Source organism: Dreissena polymorpha, chromosome 13, assembly GCF_020536995.1.
Source record: "Dreissena polymorpha isolate Duluth1 chromosome 13, UMN_Dpol_1.0, whole genome shotgun sequence".
Lineage (NCBI taxonomy): Eukaryota > Metazoa > Mollusca > Bivalvia > Myida > Dreissenidae > Dreissena > Dreissena polymorpha.
Genome location: NC_068367.1, coordinates 4,913,779 through 4,939,957, shown reverse-complemented (window position 1 = coordinate 4,939,957; position 26,179 = coordinate 4,913,779). Strand labels below are relative to the sequence as shown.

Genomic DNA, 26,179 nt, shown 5'->3' with positions numbered 1-26,179 from the left:
CCATACAGAGAATAGCCCAAGACAATTTAATTTAAATTATATTTAGTTATCCCATAAATTGTTACAATTGTCACTTTAATTACGCACATTATATTTTAAAAGCGTTCCAGAAACATGCAATTTGCACTTTAAATAAGTAAATAGAGAAATGGGTGTGGCATTTCTTTAAGACTTTGATTATTTAAGGAAACTGAACTCTCCTAAAGATTACGTAGCTAGCTTATAAACTATGTTTGCATACAAATGCCTGGTTCACCGCACTTTAACAAAAACCTAATTAAATGGTTACTAAATACAACATTTGACAACATGTAACAACATCAGTCTGGTTATTGTTTTAATCTGCATTGATCATCACAGTTTACAAACAAATGTGGTGCCAATATTCCACACATGAATCTGCCAAAAAGTGTCCACCCTTTCAATTTGTCTCAGTGTTAGTCGAGGACTTTTGGATTTACTTTTGCAATTAATATCATGTAATACTGCATATGAATCTACAAAATCGGTTTTAGCCAATTAAAACCAGTGGCTTTGATGCTCGAATCCACATCAATAATGGCCGGAACATAAATAACTATCCAATTAGCTATACGGGAAGATGATTTTTTCTTTGGTTGACTACAACAATGATTTATGCCTTGTTTTCTTCTTTATTAGAATATGCTAAGCTATGATATTCGAGTTTCATGAAAATGAGACGCATATCTATACAACAATCAAACAATTACAATAACTTTCACAGTAATTAATAGACTTTATACAATAGCATAAAACATCAACATAAATCATATAAACTTTACTTACACGGGAAGGTCATACGTGAAGGGAAATAACAGTTTCACTTTTGCAAAACCCCGAGAAGTTAAACAAAATCCTGGTGTCATGAAAATCAGCTTACTAGAGGCTGCATAATATCTTAAAGTTGTTTTGAACAGCATAAAAATGATCTGATGACACAACATGGTGACATCTTCTTCTTTCCCAGAATGCAACATAGCTATACGGACTGTACCGTACCAATATCTTACGGCATTGGCCCTAAAGATTATTTCATTACTCGTGTATGGAGTTGAAATTCTTATTAAATATTATATTAATCATTCACTAGCGCGAGAATACAAATAAAAAGAACTTATTCAATTTCCAGCTGTCCTTAAACGTTGTGTATATGTGACGCTAATGTAAAATATATTCTTAACCATGCATCGAATATCTGAACAAGTTTGAAGTTGAAATACATTAGAACACGTTAAGGGTTATACATACTTATATGTGTGCTTATAATTAATGTAAAGAATGACATGCGATATCAAACATCAATAAGTAAAGACTTCTAAGTCTAGTAACCTTATTGATACGTTTATGAAGCGGTCTCACAAAATATTTTATTTTCCCTTTATCGCAGCGTGTATTTACTCTATGTGTTGTCAGTATGTTAATGGCGTTAATTTAGATCTTAATTGTTACGTTTAATACGACATGTTGCTAGCAAGCATTGAAACCTGGCTTAATTCATGTGCGCAAAGGGTTTTCAAAGTTTAACATGGCTAGTTTTTATATTTTTTGCGGCCAAAGAAAAGCTTTTTAAAACGAAACGTTTTTCTAAGCTTTACAATAATTAATAATAATTGTCTTTGATCCTGCGTACGGATTGCACGGTTAAAACGTATGTCTTCAGTTTCTTCAAAGAAAAATATTAAGAACTGCATAGCCAATTGCAGGAATCTATATACGTGTGAATACATTTATTATAAGTTCGTTTTAGTCAGGTTGATATACAATCATCCGCATCGAAGTTTTGTACACAATTTTTGTACTGTTTGTCCTACTTATGGTTGACATTATGTTCGTTGATCACGAACACGCTAAACACGAAAGGATTATTTTGGACACAATTTAAACACGAATAATGATGCAAATACTATTGTTTAAAATCGATTTGCTATTTTTTTAAAAACTTACTCAGGATTGTTCACTTGAATGCCTGATTATTGGCGTAATTTCATATATTTGATAACACAATTCTTTATTATGCACTTACAAAATTTGGTTCATTAGTCCAAATATTAACCAGTGAAAAAGTTCATTCCCTCTTTAATTGCGAAACTCATAGAATGTTAATAAATATGGATTGAAGTAAGATAATATCATACGTAAATATATGGGGGAGTAATTTGAGTCTTCTTGCAATACCTTTGATAAAATATCGTGACCATTGTAACAACTCCTATAGACATTCGATTTTATGAATTCTGTCTTCGGATGTGGTACATACACAATGCTTATTCCAATGTTAGTCACAATCAATCGTATTCATATCTAAAAAAAATATAAAAGAAAATTATGCGTCCAGATTAGCCTCGTAACATTATGTCTTTTTGTAAAAAGGATATTGCAACTTATTTCCGTGCCTCTTATCTTACTTATAATTTTACTGATTTCGTCAAATGTAGCCGATGTTTGTACAAATAAGTAGCAATTTCACGTTTAGTTTCTGCAAACGCGTATTTTAAAATTAAGTAATTTGTCCAATCGATTAGAGATCTTATATCGCTTTTAATGACTTGCACGCTTTATTTTACTCAAACAAAAATGCGTATGCAGCAAGATTATAACAATAGCAATACAATAGTACAACGCATAACTATCAAAGCACAGGCAAGTTTGATGGTGGTATTCCAACAAATAAGTCCAGGGTGAATTTTTGGAGAGTGTTTACTCGCAATCAATTTCGTGATGCTCGGATTTGAGTGGACGCATAAGCATACTGTCATTGTCGTACTAAAAATAAAATACATATGCCCATGGATATTTGTTTAGCTAATGGTGACATATTTATTTATACTATGATGACAAAACAATTATGTGTTGAATAATAGGTATTAACATGTGTTGTTACGAAAAAATGGAATAAAGATTTGATCTGTACTCGTCGTATTAAATGATTAAAAAGTCTTCATGAGTTACAAAACATGTTGTTTGTTTAAGAACAAATATTTATATTTATATGTATAATAATTATATTTCAGAAGCTAATGATTACGTGTGTGAATCTTGTCGATATAAAATGTATGTCTCAATCACCATTATACCTTTGTATCCGTGCTTTGTGCGGGCGTCACTGCACAGTTGTAGGTGGGAATACTACTGTGTCTTTTGTAAGCGCCTTTGCCGTTGCTTACCTCGGGTAAGGTAAATGTCAATGTTGCCGTACCCCATCGTCCGTTCATTGACCTTTGGCGACCCGGCCTTAAAGTGGTGTACCATGTCTGTAGGCTGCGCTTCAGTATAGAGATAACCTGTGGGGGAGGCAATGTTTAGTATACAATGGTAACCTTTAAGACGCTTAACGTGCTCCCACAAGAATTAGAAGAATTGTCAAAAAACTTGATTTAGATACTTAAAACCTTGTTATCCAGATTTGACGTGTACACTGTATTATTGTATCAAATTAAGATAAAACATAATATAGTTATATGTTTAAAGGTGTCGATATAGTCCATATTGTTGTATTTATTCTTTACCACGGCTTATTGTGTAGACCAAAACATTTTTATAAACATTGATTTACCTATCAACTTTGTAATGATTAATGCAAATTTCTGTGGCGGCTTACTTCAGGGACTTGTTAACAGATTTTCTTTTTTTCTTTTTTGGTTATTAATGGTCAATATGTTTCAACTAAGGCAAATTTGAACTAATCAATACACGTGATTATTAGCTATCAAATATTTAACAGTGTTTTCTGTGTAATTTCAATACGTGTATTAGTAATCTTAAAAAAATACAATAACACTTTTATTAACCATTAACATGACGTTATTTTTGTAAAATGACGTTATCAACGACCCATGGCGTCCCGTTAGGATTTTAGGATTGACCAGTTTGGTGTTAAGTTCATTTACGGCGAGGAAAAAACATATGCAAGAGTTAGTGACTTCTCATATCATAATTAATTTACTTGAACAGCGTTACAGACAAGATTTCATATTATATTTTTACTTAATATGATTGATGATTTATTATACAAATGGAAAAAAGTTGTCCCTCACTTAAACGTGTTGTTCTGCTTTTTGCAACAAAATATAGACTGTGTTTTCGAAATATATAACAACTGTTTCGAATATGGTCATTTTTACCACAGGTCCATATGGACCAAGTTGCTACATGTTTACTGAATAGGTAAATACAGCTTACTAAATTGATATATATAATATGGCTTTATTCCCTTGAGAAACAAAACTCCATGTTTGTCTTACATTTTATTAAACCCAGGTAATGAAAACAAACATTCATTAAGTAATACAATACAAACTATAAATATTAACAAACGAAAATACAAAATTTATCGTTTGTTTAAACATAGTTTTCCTAACATAACTACCATTATGACGAATTGTCTATAGATATGCCATGCAGCATACATGAACAACTGATTTTTCTGTGATTTAACAAGTACAAATTCATGGTATTGAGTCTCACTTAATATTACTGAATTTTAAACATATGCAAACACTGAGATATGAGTGCTAACAATATGTTACTGTAATCAACTATTAATATATATAAGATAAACTGTCCCATTTGATGTAAGGTACCCGAATGAACAAGTGTAAACAACTGTTTTGAAATTCGAATACTGTAAAGAACCACCTCAGAAATATCCATCGCAAATTATGTTGAAATCATCTAGGCGGTGTTATAGAAGACATTGTTTGCAACTGAGGAGTAACGACAAAATATAGATGGTGGACTGTTGGTTATCAAAAAACAGCTCTAGCTTAAAAAATAAATGTTAAGGCGATTGAATCAAAACATCAACATTTCAAAAGGATTGAACATGTTTATACGGACCCGATTTAACAATGCCATTTTAAGTTTTTTCTCTCGCAAAGCACTTCTATTAATTTAGTAATTTAGTTTATTTTTGTAAAGTATATCGAATTTTCAATAACATATTTTAATTGTATTTAAACGGGCATTCTTTCAAATGAACGTTTTTACTTAATTAAAGCCCTGTTTGATTGTAAGCAATTAACTTGTAAGGTTATGTTTGGTTTAAAAAATGCCGGTCCATTCTAAATACATTATAGACATCTGAAACGAAAAAGATACATGTTTATTCAATCTTTAGCCAGCCACAATATGTACTTATTTAAAATAAGTCAGCTTGTTTTGTTACCCAAGATGAGTTGGGTTTTCAAAGTCTAGCATTGTCCGCAGTAAATCAATTATATCAAGAAAATCGTACACATGCAAACACTTAATGTATCACAATAATACTTCGCCAGAGTTGCAAACATCAATGAAAATAAAAAATATAATATCAAAATGAAGAAAAAGCTTATTTGCAAGCAAGGCATCGTCGTAAGCAAAATATATTTCTTCTTTAGGTACAAATTATATAGGATGTGATTACTGCATTTAACTGTCAAAACTAAAATAATTTAATTGAAAATGGGTTCGGCAAAATATAAAACAACATAAATTATTACATTTTTCTGAAGAATATCCACGAGTGTGCACATCTTCTTGTTTAAATACCTTTATTCTGGATTAAAAGGCAAAGAAACACGCGGTACACAAATGGGCATTGCACAATGAAATATATACAAATATCTATGCCAAGTAATCGAAACCACTAAAGCATTACATAACTTTGCAATCCATACCAAATAATGACGCAATTGTAGATGACATCACATCGTTTAAAAATATTAAGCAAGCACATGCAAATGAGGCAAACCATTAGAATATTATTTTTTGCTGCAATCTTTATTCCTTTGTTAGCATTTAAGATCTTATTTTATTGCTCGGAAACATAATCTATTTCTTGTCAGAACGCTGAGTCAACCAAATATGTAATGTGGTCCTCCACTTGAAAAATTAATGTATGTTTGTAGACACTAATCAGCTTTCTTTTCTTATTTGTATTGTTGTAACTTCTTATACATAATTAAATGTATTAGCATCGAATTCGTGACTAGTGCTCATTTAATGTCGCGTGTTGTGTTTCATAAAGTTTATGTATTTATATATACAATCACCTGTAACAATAATCCTTTGCGCAGCAACTTTATACACAGACATCTTTTGACGTTTTTAATGCAAACACTCTGAGTTATTATTTGAAATAAAGAACACAACTACTCGCATAAAATACAAAACCAAACAAAATTGCTTTTATGAAAAGATATCATATATAATGCCACATAGACGGGTATGATTAGAGACCATGTATGTGTATGTCTATATCGATGAAATCTTTATATGAGTATTGATATCAATCACATCAATTTGGTTATGATGAATGAAGTGTTGGTTGATAAATTGTCAGTGTAAAACACCTTTAGTTATAATCAAAGCACGCCTTTCATTCGCGAAATCAATTTCAATATGATAAAATCAAGTTAATAATTAGTTACATGCATGCTATGCAATATCTGTATTTGTTTCATTATCATACGTTCTCGGCGTCTGACGCTTCAACAGCATAAGCAGTGTACCGAAATAGAAACAAAAAACCTCAAACTGAACCGTTCACATTCATCGTTCTAAAAGCGCCATGCTGCTCCGTTCCATAACTCTTTTAGATTTTGATTATCGAGCGGTATATGAAATTCGTGATCGCTTCATATTTTCTGGACAAAAGCGACTGTACACGTTAGCCATTCCGTCTGAAGTTCAAACGACACGCTTATATCAAGTGTGATTCACTGAATCGTCATTTTTGTTTGCCTGATTGTTATTCAAAGGCGTGACAGAGTGTGTCGTCTGCGTGTTGCATTTGGTGTCACGGGTGTCATACGTCCGCAGCATAGTGTCGCGTTCCCCGAACTTGGAGCCTGAGCCCCTGCTCCGAATGGAGGAGGACCGGAGTCTATGGCGGTAGTAGAGCTTCTTGAAACATTTGATGACCTATTTGACGACGACATTGACAATTAAAAAAAAGGGAAACACAGGTCGCAAGCAAAACTAGACGAACAACAAATGACATGAAAGGGTTAAACACAGTCAACAACAGCAAAACAACAAAGGAAATAAGATTGTTCACAATATAACAATACTGTACGTGGTTATAAATTAGACTTGTTTCAATGAATAATATTTAATCTCAAGATTGTAGTTTGGTTTGTTACTATTGCTTTTTCTATAAGACTCTTTAATGAAAAGTAGAAGGCATTAATGTGTTTTCTTCCATGTAATACCCATACCGTAAGAAAGCGCACGCATGTTTCGCGAAGAATATAATCATTATATCTTACGTAAAAGTATACATTCATAAACTTGTTAAAATTGTCTGAATTAATGACAGATTATTAAGCTAATTTCATTTTAAACATATACATGCTCTTAATACTATGAACCCACCAAAAAATCGGTTTATTCAATAAACTTCAATTAATCATTAATTATCTTATGCTTAATAGCACATGTTTTAAAGGAATACTACTAAATTTAATCAAAACCAACAACATCCGATAAATACTTTGTGTTTCTATAACGGAATCAACTCATGATTAACTCTAGAACACGAAATAACTACCTCGCCATTGAAGAAGCAGAACACGAGTGCGACAAAGACGCCCTGGTGAAATAAAAACAGAAGCAATAACATATTTTTTAATTACTTGTATATGAGCTTTGCTTTTATGTCATGGAATATATAACTTCATTGAACTGTGTGCATTGTAGTTTAAATATGTATCGAATTCAAAATATGAAATATTAACATAAATATAGAAAAACCACTAATAGTGCTTACAAAATGTAAGTTGTCGAATATTAAACACGTCAACAAATATTTGCAAACCCTTAAAAAGAAATCATTTTGGTACGACCAATATTACTTTAATGAAGTTTTCAAACCTTAACGAATGAAAAAAAAGCAAACACAAAATCCATAATATCGTAGTTTAAGTTATTTTCTATATATTTTGAATACCTGGAAAGAGATGATGAAGGCGGTAACCATTGCGTACACGTGTTCACCCGGTGCCCCAGGGGGTGGCTTGAACGGGAACGCGATGTATTGTAACCCTAGCAAAGGAATTAGGATCAAGGTCGCCCTTACAGCCCGTCTGAAAACACAACATTTACACGTAACTATATCATAGGACATATACTACATGTGTGTAGTTAATGACAGCACGTATTCAAGGCACACCTTATTTTAATCTTAAATACATTTACTGGTGGAAAAATAGTGTCTGTAATTGACATTTTTGCATGTTATAGTTTATGTTTAAAACAATTATAAGTATTTCAACACTATCATTTCTATTTAAACACTATATTTGCAAAATATAGATCGCTGATTTTTTATCTACGATTTCATTTTGATCTCCATTAAATATGTCTGCTCTTTTAAGGATTGTTTACATAAATTTATAAACATGTTCGACCGAAAAACAATATAGCGGTGATCTCACGGTAACAATTAGAAAATGAAACAATAACCAGAACTAACTGTGCGATTAAATGAAAAAAAAACGCATGCATGTTTTATATAAATACTGATATTTTGCATATACCTAAATCATGATTATGCCCAAACACAAAAAGCACATACAAACCAAAGAGACAGCTTTTGCAAGTATTTGAAAAACAAACATATATATAATGTGAATTTGTTAGGTCGAACAAAATGACGTATGTGACATTTAACCATGGCATCAACATACCTCAACATCAACATCTGACTAAAATCATAAGTTATTTTGAGCTGTGCGTTTTAAATTGCACGATAATCACGTGATAGTCAAAATGGTGAGGTCCATGTCGAGACCATTTTTGTTCGCCGTTTTATATCTTTTATTACTTTTGTTTGATTTTAAATGACGCTCACTTTCCAGCCATATCAGTTATAGTGTGATTGGCGTTTACTTCATATTAAAATTTGCTTTATTGGCGTCGAACTGAAGTGCGGCGACTCGTATGTAATACGTATTTTTTCGCTTATGGGAGGAGAAGTTATTTACGGATCAATGTATATATTTTTGTTGTCAGAATACCTTGCACAGTAGTGATTTGTTGTGTAAATTAGTGTAAATAAGTACTGCATTTGTGCCTATTACATTTACTACAACATATATTGCCAATAATGCAAAGCGAATTCTTTTAATTAATAACTGATCACAGGGACTGGGCAATAATAAAAGATCACAGGGACTGGGCAAATACGCGAACCGGTGAAACTTTCTGGTTTTGTATAAAAACAAAACATAATCAAAATATATTTATTTTGTGGTTTTTCTAACAATAGCGCAGACTTTTGCTGTTCGAGTTTTGGTTAACGCGTATTTTCTTCAATTTTACAAGACGACAGCGATTACACGATTTATTGCTTTATTGATAACCGTTACACTACAGTCATTTATTAATATCTTAGTTGGGAGGTGATTTTTCAAGCGGTTCCGTAGTGTAGTAGTTACACGCTCGCTTCACATGTGAGAGGCCCAAGGTTCGAGCCCCAGTAGAATCAAATTATTTTATTTGTGTTCCATGTTAACTTTTTGTTTTGATGTAGACATTTTAGTTCAAATAAATATGCTGTTTTATTGTAAGCATTTTTGTTTTTATTATGTCCATGAAATATATGTGTGAGAGGGTGGAGAGGTTCGTAAACACATTAAAGCTTTTACAGTGTTTTCATATCAATTAGTACTCAACCCCTATCGTAAATGAGCAACATAAGAATAAGTACAGAATCATCTACCCTTAAAGTTCAGAAAAATATGAAATTAGGCTTACAAGATGAAACAGATTTTGCAAAACCTGCACATGTCTGTTCCATTTATGAAAACTGCACACGAATGCCAGTAGAAAAAGGAAACCAATGTTAATAAAATGAACTATGAAATATTTGGGGGTTACAACACAAAATCATAGATAATTGTTATTTGGGGGTTATAACACAAATCATAGATAATGGTTATACCAGTATCTTTTTCTATTTTGTTTTAAATAATCGGCCAATATATTAATATTTACAGTAGAAAAAAATCGTTCCATGTAACTTCATTGAGTGCTTTTTCACTGAAATTCCCGACGCCCTTTGATGCTTTGCATCAATACTTTTCTTGTATATCGACTTTACTTCCCGCAAATTTTCTTAGTGGAGCTTTAATTAAGTCATCCCGTTAAGAAATTTAGAAGTGAGTAAAGTCGACATAAAGAGCGAATATCAACACGAAATAAACGCTAGTAACTTTCTTGCTGATATGGCTGGACAGTGAGCGGTATTTAAACAATAAATACAAGTAATAAAGGGTATAAAACGGCGAAAAATAATTGTCTCGGCATGGACTTCACCATCTTTACTATCACGTGATTACCCCCTCTGTAAAGGGTAGAAGGGTTTGAATTTATTTGTTGGTGGATAGTAGACGATTAATAGTTACTTTATTTATATTGACGAAGATTTGTCCACCGAGTTTCAGCGTAATTACGAAGAACATTTTTTTAAACACTTTTGAAGAAGGGAAAGTATTATTGATTAGTACCTTGAATTTGGAATACGTATTTTTTCAAATTGACAATTAAACGATTTCTGTTAAAAACAATAACTCATATCTGCATAATTGATCATAACCGAAACATATTCGAACATATGCATAGGTCACTGGTCACACTCGTCTATTCAGAACAGAAACTTACCTCGCTTGCATTGTCTCGTGGTTGTGCACAGACCGTAGTTTCGACACGAGAATGCGCATGATGTTGATGGTAAAAATGAAGTTTACCTACAGCAAAAAGATGTTTATAGAAAATATACCGAAGCGAGAAAAAACCAGTTAAGAAAAAAAGGTGCAATTGCTAATATTTGTTTAAAAAAGCAACACTTATTTCAACTATATACTTGTGTAGATTTCCAATTCTTATTTATATATGAACACAAACTGCTCATTTGATAAGTTCATATATCACTGCTATAGACTCGCATAAACTGTTTACATGGTGATAGTATTATTTTCAAAAGAAGTTCACTTTCAAGATACGTTTCTTTAAGATAAAGTTACGCAGCCTTTTAACATTGGACAATATATCTATTTGTAAAACTAAAATTATAAATATAATAATTAAATTGAAAACAGATATAAAATGTGTCACTTACTACTAAGGAAGCATTAATGACCCCGGCCAGAATCCAGTGTATTGTAGTGTCTGCGGTCCAGCATCTGAAAGTAACGGAATTTTTGTAATAATTGTAATCCACGATATTGATTATTTCATAAATCAAATGTAATGTAAATTATGTTATATACTCTTTCAAATCATACAATTTTGAAAAACAATTGGATAAGTATTTTCTGATAAAAATGACTTATACGTAGACGATATGATGATAATGGCGAGATGTAAGAACGCGATCACAACCAGTCAGCATTACTCATTTAAAAAAAGATTCTTAGCATAGAGTGTGAGTATTGTACTTTTCATTGTCCCCCATTTCATTGATGTCTATTGCTCTCAGGACGGTATAGATGACGGTGGGTATTATCGGTAAAACTGAAATAAAAAACAAATTTTGAGATACTGGCAAGAACACATGGTGATGTTTCAATGATACACGTGAAGCACATCCGGTATATAACAGATTCACATCCATTAACAACGTCGTACTCAAACAATTTGCTTGCCGTAGTATGTATCAGCTATTAATGAAGATTTGATTTAAGACCTCAGAGATCACATAGAATAACGGTTTTCCATATAATTATTGCAATTTTACCTATCAAGATACTGAATATATTTATAATTACAAGTACTGTTTCAGAACATTTAAAGATCGTAAACAAAACAGTCACGTATATTGTGAAGTTCAAGAATATCTGCCGTCTATACCGTATTTATAATCATTTATAAACTCACCCCATCCGATGATGTAGCACATGAACAGTAGCTTTTTGTCCTTGGTGAACGCGATGACAATCAAGGCGTGCAGATAGAAGCCTTCACAGAACATCCACGCGTAGTTACTCACCGTCATATAATGCGTAAGTACGTGGAGCACTTTGCACCATATCTAAAAAATCAAAAGTAAACTAAAATTAACCCTGGTGGAATCTCCCATTCTTCTAAATTGGATCAATTTATTTCCAAAATTAGGGATGTCTAGTATATTTATTTCACCATTTAGAATATTTCTTACAGAAATTCCTTTAAGCAAACCGCGCAGACCCTGATGAGACGCCGCATGATGCGGCGTCTCATAAGGGTCTACGCTGTTTGCCAAGGCTTTTTTTCTAGACGCTAGACATAAATGGGTTAAATGAGGGCTTTCGTAAGAATTTGACTTTAAAAGCGCACACCCCTATTTTCAAGAAGGGCTGCAATACGCAAATTCTACGTTATGTAAAGCGTAATTATTATCTTTACTTCAGGGTGTTGAGATAACATCTTTGATGTTAAAAGATAATCGCTCTACAAATATGGACGAAGTGCACTGTACAAACTTAGGACATTTTATGCGAGCATGCATAACCAAGATCGTTCGAGATGTATCAAAATACACGTACAAGCATTCACACACAATAAATTATGTTGTTATATATATATATATATATATATATATATATATATATATATTATATAAATATATATAAAAATAGACAATATCAGGTAAGCACGTAAGAGAACAAAAACTATTAAATGTATGAACACAAAAATGTGCTCTACCGTTTCCGGTATATACGTTTGTAAAAAGCTGTTCAGCAAAGAAGACAAGGTGTATGCGTTTGTTCAAATGTATTTCATATCACAATCAGATCTTTCAATTGTTAATACAAAAGAATTTAGACGCAATCTTATGTTGTATGATTGCCTTAAATACAATGCAGAAATCTCACATATATGTTGTCTGTTTGCGCTTCAAACGCACTAAAATGATACAAACATTTTGCTTGGTTTCGCTGATCGTGTTATTCACATCGAAGCAAAAGTTATGTACGTCATTAGCTACTACGTCAAATAAAATAGACAAACACATTATAAATCGACACAGGCTCCTCCGTTAAGAATAAGTATTGTTAATTAAAACATTAATACTTTTAACCACCATATTACAATACAGTCTAGGGAAATGTGTGATAATTGTATTTAAATAAACGCGAAGTGTTAACAATCGCAACATTACTACACGTACTTTATCTAAATGATGATAGGTGAAAGATTTGTTTGATTATGTCTTAACAAGCAGCCAAGCGCAATAAATTGGGAATTGCAGTCAACCTGGATCTCTCGGGAGACACATCATTCAATAGTAGATCCATTAGATTGCTCTCTAACTATGTCGCATCTAGCGTAGACATCAGGTGGACCGTGGATGGCATAGATGTTCTTGACAGTTTGATTTTTGAAATACCATAACGTTAGTTAGGAAGTATTCTAAACGCAATTTCGACGAATTACAAATAGGCGTTCTAAGCTTCATAAAACGAAAGTAACACTAATGGCAGAGAATAATACTAAAACTACTGTAGTATGTATGGATAATAAAAAAAACCATTATAAAGCTATTTTTCCAATATAGTTGGAAATTCACGATACGCACACTGTGTAAAAGTTTCTTCAACAGATCGATAAGTTAATTTACTTATGTCATTTTGAACATTGTGGCATTTGAAATAAAATTGTTAAAAAGGTTGCGGTATGCCGAGACAAATTATCTCACCGGATTATGCAGCAACACTTCCGGGTTCATAGGGACTAAGCTGTAGTAGAGAATCCACAGTCCACCGGTGAGGATGTACGACACGAACATGTGCTTATGCAGAGTTACACGAACACACTTAAGCTGTCTGAAAACACGAAATGAAAAACATGAAAAGCAAGCTCATTAAACATTTAAATGTTATGAGACTGCTTACAATTGCAATAAGATTCAATCCTTTATTTTATGATATTTACACAAGGCAGATTATCAGTCTAGATCTTTATTGCAATTTCTGTTAAAATAATTTGTCACATTCAAGGAAACCATGTAAAAACAACTGATAATGTTAATTAATATTCTAGTAATTGATCTGATGGAACTGCCGATAGATAAATAGTCAGATTTTACATTTTGAAGAAATAAGCGTCAATTATGTCTCTCATGTCTTTCATTTATAAGTGTATCATGGTCTTAAAGCGAGACTATACGATTTTGTCAAATATCTATGAATTTATAAAAAAATGTGTAAAAAACATTATAAATATATATTTCAATATAAATTATAAAAAAAAGTCAAGAAGAACGTGTGTCGAAAAATGCGAAATAAGCCAGATTTAATTCTGAAATTGAAAATGTCTGTACAGTCGAATTCGCCAGCATGTATATAATGCATGACCGATGTGAATCTTAATTTAGTTTTACGGATCATTTAAATTTCCTGCAACGATATATATTCATACGACACACGAACACTAACTCCGATGCTAATAAAAAGACGAATGCTTTTGTAGGAAAATATGTACGAAATATATTCGTCACAAGCGGCTCGGGGCGCTAATTTGTCTTTGCTGCATTTTATGAAATTCGTCCTCAATGTATAATTTTTCTTGCCTATTTTGTGTTATTTTATCATATTTTTATCAATATATTACAATTTAACACATTACAAATCGTATAGTCTCGCTTTAACATGGACAAGCATGGACAAGCAGCTTACCTGAACATTGAGAAAATGATGAGTGATATTATCAGCAGAGCTATAGAGATGCTAAACCCATAGAAGTACATGTACAAAACCCGCTTGTGCTCCTGAAATAGGCATCGATATAGTGAGAAATAATATTTGGCGTGATCCTTTCATAAATGAAAATGTCATATGATATGTCCAACATTTCGGAATTCCACACAAAACACTAAATTATACTTTAATCAGAACCATTATATTATCCATTATCGATTTCGCAGCAAAACCAACGCGTTTTTTGACATCCTCAAAACAACGAACTGCATTAACGGACTTGATTATGTAATTGTTTTGACACATAAACAAAACACCGATGCATTTTATCGCCTTCTAAAATCAAATTGAGCATTTAAGTAAACAAGTTTTGAATTTTCTATTAATGAGCAGTATTTTGTTTCTCTAACTTTAATTAGCGAGCAGGGTTCAAGGACAAAAACAGATAAACTAAACACCAGTGGAATTATGTTGCAACAATCTTGAGCATAATGCTATTTATCTATGGACAAAAACTATGGAAAAATATGTATTATAATACTACATCGTTTGCCCGTTTCATCTCGTTATTTTGAAAATGAAGTATTTTTTGTATCTCGGCGCAATTTTGGCAGACCAGTATCCGTCAAATAAATTCAATTTGTTTTGGCCTATTTTTAATCTCTAAAGGTAATTAACATGAACAAGTATCATTACAATATGTATCGTAAATTCAATTGTCTTATATCGAATATATCAAATCTTAACTCTTTCAGTGCTGGAACCGAATTTTGAAGGCCTTTGCAAACAGTTTGGATCCAGATGAGACGCCACATAACGTGGCGTCTCATCTGGATCCAAACTGTTTGCTATTCTGATAGTATTCTTTAAAAAAAACGAAGAAAATGGTAACTTTAGAAATTCAGCAGACAACAGTTTAGCAGACGACAAATTTCCCAGCATGCAAAGGGTTAATAATGCTAACCTCTACCACTGCATGGTCATAGCACATGGTGTAGTTTGTCCAGACTTTGTTAGTCTCGGGATGACGGAACCATTCTCCATCACTGTTGCAGACCTTTCTGGAGTAGGCTTGAAATAACAAAATGAGATATAATTATAAGTTAGCATTTATTGAAGACATGATATGATGTGTTATCATTGGAATTTCCAATGTCTTATTTTGGTAACAGATATATGGATAAAGTGTATACATTTTTACATGATTCAATAATAATAGCTTGAATATAACCATGTTTGAAATTATTGAATAATGGCTTATACGTTATAAAAAAATACAGAACACATTGCTAGTAGAAAGATCTTAAAGCTCATGTGAGAAGTTCAGATTTCATATTCAGTTGAAATAAATATATTCGATGTCACTACTAGTTAAATATTGAGGACACTTTTGTTGTAACTTAAAATCGTTGTCGTTGTCGTCGTCGTGGTTGAAGTAATAGTGTAAGTAGTAGTGTTATTAGAAGTGTTAGTAGCCTAAGTATACGTATTAATAATAGAAAAAATTAAAGTAATTGTATAACTAAAGCACTAACAAATATAGTATACATGAAAGAAGAAGTAGAACTGTACTTAGTAGTTGTCATCAATCAAAAGAGAATACTCAATATTTGTTTTCTAGTCCCTGCTCTTATCATGTCTATTTTGTACATTTGTTTATTGGCATGATATATAATTGAAACTGAATGGGTTTCTCGGTAATACCGAAGTTGCATATTTAACTTACAGTTAATCAACACGCCACTAATTTGAATATTAGTTAATACATTATTGAACGATGTGCCCAGATTAGGTCAATTAAAGCAATAGAAGTGTCAGACAGAATCGTTGTATAAATAAATATTTATAGAAAAATTAGCATTTGTAATTATACTTCGGCATCAGTGTCCGACGATTTGGTCATAAAATAATCGATGTGTGATATTCCCAACGCCGGAGCTATCACACACGAATGTATAAAGAAAAAGCTGGGCTTTCTTATTTTTGAATAGTATTTCTAGAATTATTAATCATATTATAATTGGCAAAGTGCATGTCAATCAGCTAGTCACTTTAATTAAGTACAGCAATGAAACAGCATTGAGGTATGATACTTAAAATTCGAAAATCAAACAAATACAAATACTAGTTATCAAACAGAATTTACAATCACAATTGGACATCAATTGAGTGTTTGTCTGTTTAGCGAAGAAGGATATTGATCTATTAAATTAAAATGTTGTCATTGGTTATCACTAAATCGCAAATCAAGTTCTACGATACCTATTAAGTAATGAAACAATTTGCATCGCCTATGATAACATGCAAATTATAGATAGCCTGGAAATCGGTAAGCAGTTAAGACAAAATGATAAGCATTACAATTATATCAAGGGCGTTATTTGTTTATGCTTTTGCTTTTTGTAAACGACATGAGCGATTTTGCTGATACATTCGTGAAATTTGAAAAGGGGTCAGCAAAATGACTAACAATATCATGCATTAGTCTGTTTTTACCTTTGTTGACATTTAGAATGGTTACAGTATGATTATCATGACGTAAGACAACTCCCTCCGCGTTAAGCTGTTGTTTTTTTCTTCAATCATGTATATAATCCTTGGCAAATAATTTCTTTCAAAACATATCATTGTTATTTAGTAGACACGTTTCGTCAATTTAAAATGAAATATGTACTGAATGTGTGCATTCAATTAATGCGATAAATGATATAGGACTCAATCAATAAAGACATCACACCTCTCACCTAATGGGTTGGACAGGCGGATATAAGTTGGACACGGTTGAATGGCTGTCTCTCCGGCTTTTACATAGCCCCAGCACTGCATTCTGTCCCAGGTGGCATTGCAATACAACCCTCCTGAAAGTAAGCGAACATCTTTTGAGAGCAATGCATGATAGAGAGGTAGTCTCAATACAAGAACAGTGAAACACATGTAATATGGCCACGAGGTCTTGCATTTAATGTAAGCGATTAAAGTAAAGGATAATTTGCCTATTTAATGCAGGGCAATACAAACAACATAACATTTAATATAACATGATCAAATTTTGGGACACCTTGCTGTATTAGTCAACTGTTAATTAAAACACTCGTGTAATGATTCACTGTCCATGCGGATGAAAAAATATGCCACATCTCTTTCATTGCTGTCTGGAAGAAACATTTATTAAACAAACTGGCATTCCAACAACTACTAGTTGGAAGATTTTACGTTTGTGCATGTATAAGTCATAATTGAGTTTTTGTCGACGATCGTGCAATAATTATGCAGCGTTTCTTGATAAGGCTCGAATTGCTGTTTTATTTAAATCACATTTCATGTTGACAGTTGAATATAAAAAGTAACAACTACGCATACATTTGCACAGGCATAGTCATGTTACTAACTGAATATCATTCGCACACATTATAAATTCTGAACCAATCATTTGAATTCATAGCCTATGATATGTGACTAACATCTAGTATATAATATAAGTATAGTGTATCTGAACGTAACAATGCTACGCTGTGCATTCTTTGTTGCCTTGAGGCCTTTGTTTAATATTTGTGACTAGTGAGGCTTCATTTGGTGTCAGATAATATAATAAAAAAGGACACAAACTTACGATTATTTTAAGACGATTCTTATCAATCTAAAACAAACAAAAAAATACGCTAATATAAAGGTAAACGTCTTTACGAGTTGGTCCAAGTTTTATTGAAATGTGTGTGTGATGTATGAATGATTAATTCTTTTACTGATAATGTTTCTGGTATCAATTATTCCCATTTAAAATCTTTCGTTCATAACATTTCAAAGGTTTATAAAGAATTATAGCACACCCATAAGAGTTTGAAAACAACAAAGTCTTTTCAAAAGATTGAGTCATTGATGAAATGTTGGGGATCTATGGGCCGCGCTTTGTGAAAATAAGCCTTATGCAATATGCGACAAGCGTAGCTCCGGACAAGCATGCGCATCTGCAAAGTTAGGTCTGGAGCAACACTGTCCGCTAACGCGACCACTAAAAATTGCGTAACTTCAAAGGGAAAAGGATAAGTCCTGGCCAGACTGCGCAGGCAGGTATAGAGCTAGCTGGAAGCATACGAAATAATACTCATTTTCGCATGACGAGACTCCAGTTTTGCTAAGAAATCTATTTAACAAACAAGTTGACGAACAATCTGTCGAGACTTTATTACTAATGGAGCATCTTGACCGCAATTTACGGCAAATATAAGTCCAACATGTGTCTGCTTCGAGAGCGGTCGGCTTCGTTTCAGTACGATACGCTTTGAAAATGTAATAAGCACACATACAGGCCAGTAGGTTAAATATTTAGGAAACAAAACACTTATCTTACTGTATGTTGGGGGTATTTATATTACTTTGGTGAGATGCTCACGCCGACCATGACGTATCCTAAACATTGTAAAATGCTAAAATATATAATAAGACCCGCTTGAGGTATATATAAATGACTAATGTTATTTTTTAAACACACTGCCTTCTTAAATGTCAGAATATCATGTAATATTCTAGCAGTATCGGCTTCATAGAAACAGATGAATTTTTTTTCTTTAAGGAGCATTTATTTCGTTTTTTGAATCATAATATGGTTGATATATTTCACCTGAATGAGCAGAGAAGATGCTCATTATTTGAATTGTGTACGAGATATGTCATGCTCATACGCAGTTAAATATCCATTTTCTCCTTATATGTATACAGCTGTATCCACGTTTCAATGTGAAAAACGGTTGATTTGACTGCAGCCCGGGCTTTGAAAATTTACCCAACCGCACATTCAGCATAAATTATGTTCTGAAATTTACATAAGAATGGAAATATATGAAGTAATGTCATGCATCTCTTTCGGTATCAGGTATTTCTGCTAAGACCTGTTTCTATAATTACCATTTTTATACTGTCAACAAATGCTAATGCGGTATGAAACTCTTAACGAAATTGATAATTTGTTGATAACAACCAGGGCATAATATCATGAACAAACTTGAGTCGATATTTTGACTAAACTTTGAAAAAAAATGACTTTTGAGTCGATCTCTTCTTGGAGTTTGAGCTAAACTATGTTTTATGTTTTTTTATATCAAACGGCATGGACTATTTTCGAATTGGTTTTATTTTGCTTCATATGTGACTATCGGAATGACATAGTTCATGTCGTATTGCCAAGATTTTTAGCCGTGTAACTTGTTTCATAGTTACAGGTGCGACGAACCATGAGGTGCAGTTATTGTTTGTTTTGCTGCTGCGCTTTATACTTTACATGACGACATCTTAAATATCAGGTAATTATTGGACATTTGGCGAAACCAGCAATACATCTAATGAACATGCGAATAGTTTAATTAACGATACTCTGGACAAATCCGTGTCTGTTTTCGGGGCATTATTAAAATGTCAAAAGGATTGGTTAAAATCATAACTAAAGCAGGGAAATAAGATTGTAATCTATTGCCAGGTATTCTTACTGGAGCTCTTTAACACATCCATAAATGTTACATGGATTAATCGATAATTATTTCTCAATTCTCACAAATAAGAGCACTTTATACAAATGGAACAATGCTATTTGCTCAGTAAAAGCCATATTTTTTCGCTTGTTATGTGTCCTTAAACTGTAATGAACAAAGAAAGTTTACTTTTTTGAACAGATTTCGATTGCTTTTAAATAAACATGAAACATTTATTAACGATAATTAAAGTATAATTTGTTATACACACTTAAAACTAATTTATAAAAGTATACTGCATAACAAAATCTTTGATAATACGTCAACACATACGGGTGGAAAAACAATACAATGAAACCTCGACATAATATTATTGATGCATCGGCAAACGATCACTAAAAACCTTAAGATGAATATAAATACCTTTTATATGTGTGCTATGTATCAAATAAAATATTATCCTTCTGAGTTGCGTTAAGTGTCAGACTCCAGCTCCGTTTGTGAAAATACGGGATTATTGTTAACAAGACATATCTTAAAAATTATACATACGGCATTTATATTGGTTTGTGAAAGATACTCAGTTTGGGTACTTTTCTCTAGTACGAAAATAACATGTATTTATTGGCGGGAAATTGCATTCGAATTTTATTGGACACTTTCAAAGGTCAGGTAAGATCAATAGCTGGGTTTAACAGCTATGCCGAAACATCACGTTGTCATTGCAGTAATGACAGCAATTCAGTCAAGAGTCCATTATAGAAAGAATTCCATAACTAATACCCAAACATGTTATGTGACATGGCGGTAAATCGGACCCGCGCGCCTTGGATCTGCATCAAGCGCATAACAAACTGAGTTTACTTGGACGACAACAATGTTTCCAAATAAACAAGAAGTAAATGCAAAATTCCACTCAAAATTAAAGATTCCTTAAAGTAACATAAATACTCACAATGAACGAAGATTTCGCAAAACATTTCGTGAAATAAAGTTAATCCATAAAAAAACAGTGTTCCTATGAGCAATAACTGAACTTTAAACGCTAGATGTGGTATGGTAACATAGATTAAACGAGATCAAAATGCTCGTTTTTATATGTTTTGCTACAATATATTCCATGTTAAGTTCTCGCCAAGATATTCGAAGATTTACGAGCGAACGCGAGACCATCCTCGGGCAGCGTCGGAAGAACGACGTATTCATAAAAACTACGTCGTGTTTCCGAAGCTGCCCGAAGCCAATCTCGCGATTGCTCGTAAATCTTCGGATATCGTAGCCGGAAATTCACATTGAATAAATTATGACACGCAAAAAATAAAAATAGCATTTTGGATCGTTTAAATCTATGTTACATTACCACAGCGTTGACATTTTGGATCTTGTTATACGGAACATTGACTTTTTATGTTTTAACTTAATGTTTCGAAATATTGTACGATTATTGGTTGATTTTAGTGTGTATGGGCTTTTAAAGAAATCACACTCTCACTTCACATTTTTCTTCAAAGTCTTCAGTTTAAGAAATGGTCGATAAATACAGAGTTGTATTTGGAATGATTTTTTACGCTACAAAAAAGTCACCACTTTCAACGTGCCGTTGCAAATCATCTGCAATGTAGCATTGGTTATATGAATAACTTTAGTTTAAATTATAGTCTTGACCACTACTTACCAAAAGAAGTAATAAACGTGTGCAAGTGCATATAGGTCAATTAAATTCTTGCATCATGCACGGATCAACAGCTGTACTAATATGTGTTACTAAATCGTGTTACTTCATTATGCAAATTGAATAAACAAGTTAAGCATAATATATTTGTTTTTGACCTGGTTTAACCCGACTGACAACTTCTTTGGCGCGGTGTTAGCCGTTTTCGAGGTTGTTACTCGAATCGATTTGCTGGGAAATGCAGATAATTTTATTCCATGTATGTATAACTACAATTGATTCGGTTAAGTTTATAGTGATACACATTTTCTGTATTGTTGATAAACATTGAAAACTTTTATGGTGTGTGACGTTGTAATGTTTTGTACTTATGATTCCGATTAAATTGTAATTGGAACATGTAATATTTTAACAAGTGCATTTTTGTTTGTGAGTTTTGTTATCGTGTGTTTATTTTATGAATATGTCTTATATGAACACTATTTAAATATCGGTAAATATGCAATTCGTTCTGTGCAATGACACGATATTTTACAGTTGAAATCAGATAATTTTATAAGATCAGTATCTTCAAAGTTGTAAAAACGTTATGTCGGATTTTTGGTTTATTCTTCTTAATTAACCGTATTTGCATTGTATGTGTATTACAAGCAACGCCACTGGTAATGAGTGGAATAATGTTTATACGGAATTACCTAATTATAATTATTCTGTGTTGCATTGTTTAAACCTTTGACATTGTTCTTTTGTTATAGACTTTTTATGTTTTTTATTATTTAAGAATAAAACAATGTTGGATTAATGATATTGAAATATTATAGTAAAGACATATCTATATTTTTTAAAAGCATTTGAAAGATGTTGATGTACGACGTTACATTTTGGTACATGTCAATCAAATTATTCAACAAAATATGACGGTGCAAATGCATCAACCAATAAATGTTCGGTGAACACAGTTAAACGAGTAGCAAAATGTCATTCTAGACAAGACCAATATCACTAGAGATATGCTGTCATGCGGTTAATACACACATTAAGTACTTTGACGCGTGAATAATGGTGTTTATATTTTGTACAGTTTGCTTTTGGGTCAAGTGTGACACTGATATTGAAGGTAGTTATCGAATCATGACCGTTCTCTTGAATTCATTTACCGCTATGATATTTTCGGGCAAAATACAATCTTGCATTCAAAGTTCGTGTATAATAGTTTTAAACTTATATTCATAGTAACAATTCAATTATAACTGCTTTAAAAGTATTTCTGAAAAAGTGCATCTGTATTCATGGCGGCACATATCCCTCATCCAGAAGACAGAAACTTAAAAATATGTGGTTAAAAAAACAGTTCTGAAATTGCATTCAGTATTGCTGATAAAACACGTCTTTTAATGCTATAATTTTGCAATATTGACCTACGGTACTGAGATTTGGGAATTCCACCCCAGCCCCGACATAGAGAAAGTCCATTTACAATTAATAAAACAGAAACTGTCTATTCGACCACAAACAAACAGTGAATTGCAAGCTGGGTGTTTCCTTATGAGTGTGTGAGAAAGATGCGTATCATTAAATTTTGGTTCAAAATATAGTAGACACTTGATTCCGTTCTTAATAAATTGTTGCTAGATTCTGATGACGTTAATTCTTTTTATACTAACTGGGCTATTAACTGAAGACATTGCCCCAGTAATTAGAATTGCCTTTTTGTATTCATGGCGGCACATATCCCTCATCCAGAAGACAGAAACTTAAAAATATGTGGTTAAAAAAACAGTTCTGAAATTGCATTCAGTATTGCTGATAAAACACGTCTTTTAATGCTATAATTTTGCAATATTGACCTACGGTACTGAGATTTGGGAATTCCAACCCAGCCCCGACATAGAGAAAGTCCATTTACAATTAATAAAACAGAAACTGTCTATTCGACCACAAACAAACAGTGAATTGCAAGCTGGGTGTTTCCTTAAGAGTGTGTGAGAAAGATGCGTATCATTAAATTTTGGTTCAAAATATAGTAGACACTTGATTCCGTTCTTAATAAATTGTTGCTAGATTCTGATGACGTTAATTCTTTTTATACTAACTGGGCTATTAACTGAAGACATTGCCCCAGTAATTAGAATTGCCTTTTTGTATTCATGGCGGCACATATCCCTCATCCAGAAGACAGAAACTTAAAAATATGTGGTTAAAAAAACAGTTCTGAAATTGCATTCAGTATTGCTGATAAAACACGTCTTTTAATGCTATAATTTTGCAATATTGACCTACGGTACTGAGATTTGGGAATTCCACCCCAGCCCCGACATAGAGAAAGTCCATTTACAATTAATAAAACAGAAACTGTCTATTCGACCACAAACAAACAGTGAATTGCAAGCTGGGTGTTTCCTTATGAGTGTGTGAGAAAGATGCGTATCATTAAATTTTGGTTCAAAATATAGTAGACACTTGATTCCGTTCTTAATAAATTGTTGCTAGATTCTGATGACGTTAATTCTTTTTATACTAACTGGGCTATTAACTGAAGACATTGCCCCAGTAATTACAATTGCCTTTTTGGTATAATAAATCTGAGATAACCACAAGTGATGGTAATAGTATCTGTCAACGTATAAAGGATATCGGTTGACAAGCATAGGTAAGTTATATTGGTAACTTGTCAAAACTTAATACTTATCGTATATTCAAATCAAATTTAGATTGACAATAAAAGTCTCTTGACTTGACTTTATAAAACCTACACTGCACAATCTACCTCTCCAATCTTTCTTTCGGAACAGTTCAAACTGCTTAAGATTTCTTTATGATATACGACAGTTCCGCACTCAACCCTCGATCAAGTATGTGATACCATTACTTAGTGGGCAACCATAAAACATAGTTGGAATCCAATTCTTAAGAAACGTAAATTGCATAACCTACATCTAATCTGTGACAGCATTATTTAGTACGAAACCAGCATTATCGTTGCTGAACATTTAATATGAAAGAAACGAGATTTGTTTAAAAGCCATCTAAAGGTAAACATGTAAAACACAGATCTGGTTTTTCTCGACAACATTAAAGGAAAATTTAAAACATCTGCCTTGAAAAATCTTTTGTCGTTGACGACATGCCTGAGGCGAACATCATTTCTACGAGATTTCAGTTTGCTGACAAAAGGAAATAGAACAACATTGCGTAGTTTAAGAATTAAGCTAATAAAACTGTTAATCATCAGTTGTCGGAATCTTAAACCGCAGTTATCAATGAAATGAAATAACTAACATTTTGTAAGCAAATGATGCTACTATTTTTACGGAACCAACTTTTGTTAATAGAATATACGAAATATACTGTGTTTGTTGCAATAATAGAGATATTGAAGATGAGTTTCACTTTGTTTGTATTTGTCCATGTTTTAGTGTTTTACGACAAAAATACCTTAAAAGGTATTTATATGTTAATCCATCTGTGTTTAAGTATCACCATTTACTGACTTCATCCGATAAAAACGAACTTGTCAAGTTGTGTAAATATATAAAAGAAGCATTTGTAATTCGCAATTCATTTATCAATAATACCATATAACCGGTATCACCTACAAATCTTTCTGTCATTATATGTTTAGAAAATTTACTATATGCTTTTTCTTCTTTTGTATTTTTTGTTTGTTTTATAAATATATTTGTTTTGAACTTAAATGTAATGAAAATGTGACATATTTATTTTATACTGTTTGTATTAAGACGATGTACTTATGTATAAGTCTAAATAAAATGTCTGTTCTGTTCTGTTCTGTTCTGTTCTGTTCTGTTCTGTTCTGTTCTGTTCTGTTCTGTTCTGTTAATAGAACATGTGCAAAAAGAGCAAAGGTATTTATGTTATAAAAAAGATGTTTAAGATAAATTACCGTGTCATGTTTAACAATCCTTAATTATTATAGAGCTATGTAGATTTCGTTTATTATGTTGCCAAGTATACGTTGTCATACAAAACACGCTTGACAGAACAAAGAAATTAGAATATCAAAATATATAAAGAGCGTATGTTCAAATCTTGATTATTGATGTTATCATTTTGCACAGGGTTAGAACCTATCTTACAATTTTAGAGTAAAAGAATTGTTATAACATTTGATTATGCAGGAGGAAAATGAATTATCACTTGCTATTTGTATATCGTTCAAATCTTGCAGAATCGGAAATTAACAAATGCAAACACGTAGGCGTTTGAGGCGTATCTTTCAGAAGATTACGACTCAAGCCTGTGTCCCATTACTTAAACACTGATAAACACATGTTTCTTCTAATATACATATTAGTTGTGGAGGTTGAAATGAAAATGTGCAACAGGCGCTGTGTTTCACTAAATTT

General features: G+C 32.5%; 1 protein-coding gene across 3 annotated transcripts in view; it reads right to left on the bottom strand.

Annotated features, from left to right (window-relative positions):
* Window positions 1-522: 522 nt before the first annotated feature.
* The window catches only part of LOC127855961 (calcitonin gene-related peptide type 1 receptor-like), a 75,459-nt gene continuing 49,802 nt past the window's right edge, over window positions 523-26,179 (bottom strand). Inside the window, exons 3-14 of one of the 3 annotated variants that reach the window (XM_052391899.1) lie at window positions 17,423-17,536; window positions 15,643-15,749; window positions 14,658-14,749; window positions 13,679-13,805; window positions 11,878-12,031; window positions 11,439-11,514; window positions 11,120-11,183; window positions 10,663-10,748; window positions 7,949-8,084; window positions 7,550-7,591; window positions 3,096-3,302; window positions 523-2,784 (exon numbers count right to left, since the gene is read on the bottom strand). In XM_052391899.1, coding sequence (XP_052247859.1) covers window positions 2,719-2,784; window positions 3,096-3,302; window positions 7,550-7,591; window positions 7,949-8,084; window positions 10,663-10,748; window positions 11,120-11,183; window positions 11,439-11,514; window positions 11,878-12,031; window positions 13,679-13,805; window positions 14,658-14,749; window positions 15,643-15,749; window positions 17,423-17,536 — 1,271 coding nt within the window. In that variant the 3' untranslated portion in view covers window positions 523-2,718. Of the gene's footprint in view, window positions 2,785-3,095; window positions 3,303-4,263; window positions 6,922-7,549; window positions 7,592-7,948; window positions 8,085-10,662; window positions 10,749-11,119; window positions 11,184-11,438; window positions 11,515-11,877; window positions 12,032-13,678; window positions 13,806-14,657; window positions 14,750-15,642; window positions 15,750-17,422; window positions 17,537-26,179 lie in introns of those variants that run through there. The other 2 variants (XM_052391901.1, XM_052391900.1) reach the window with 2 other exon arrangements.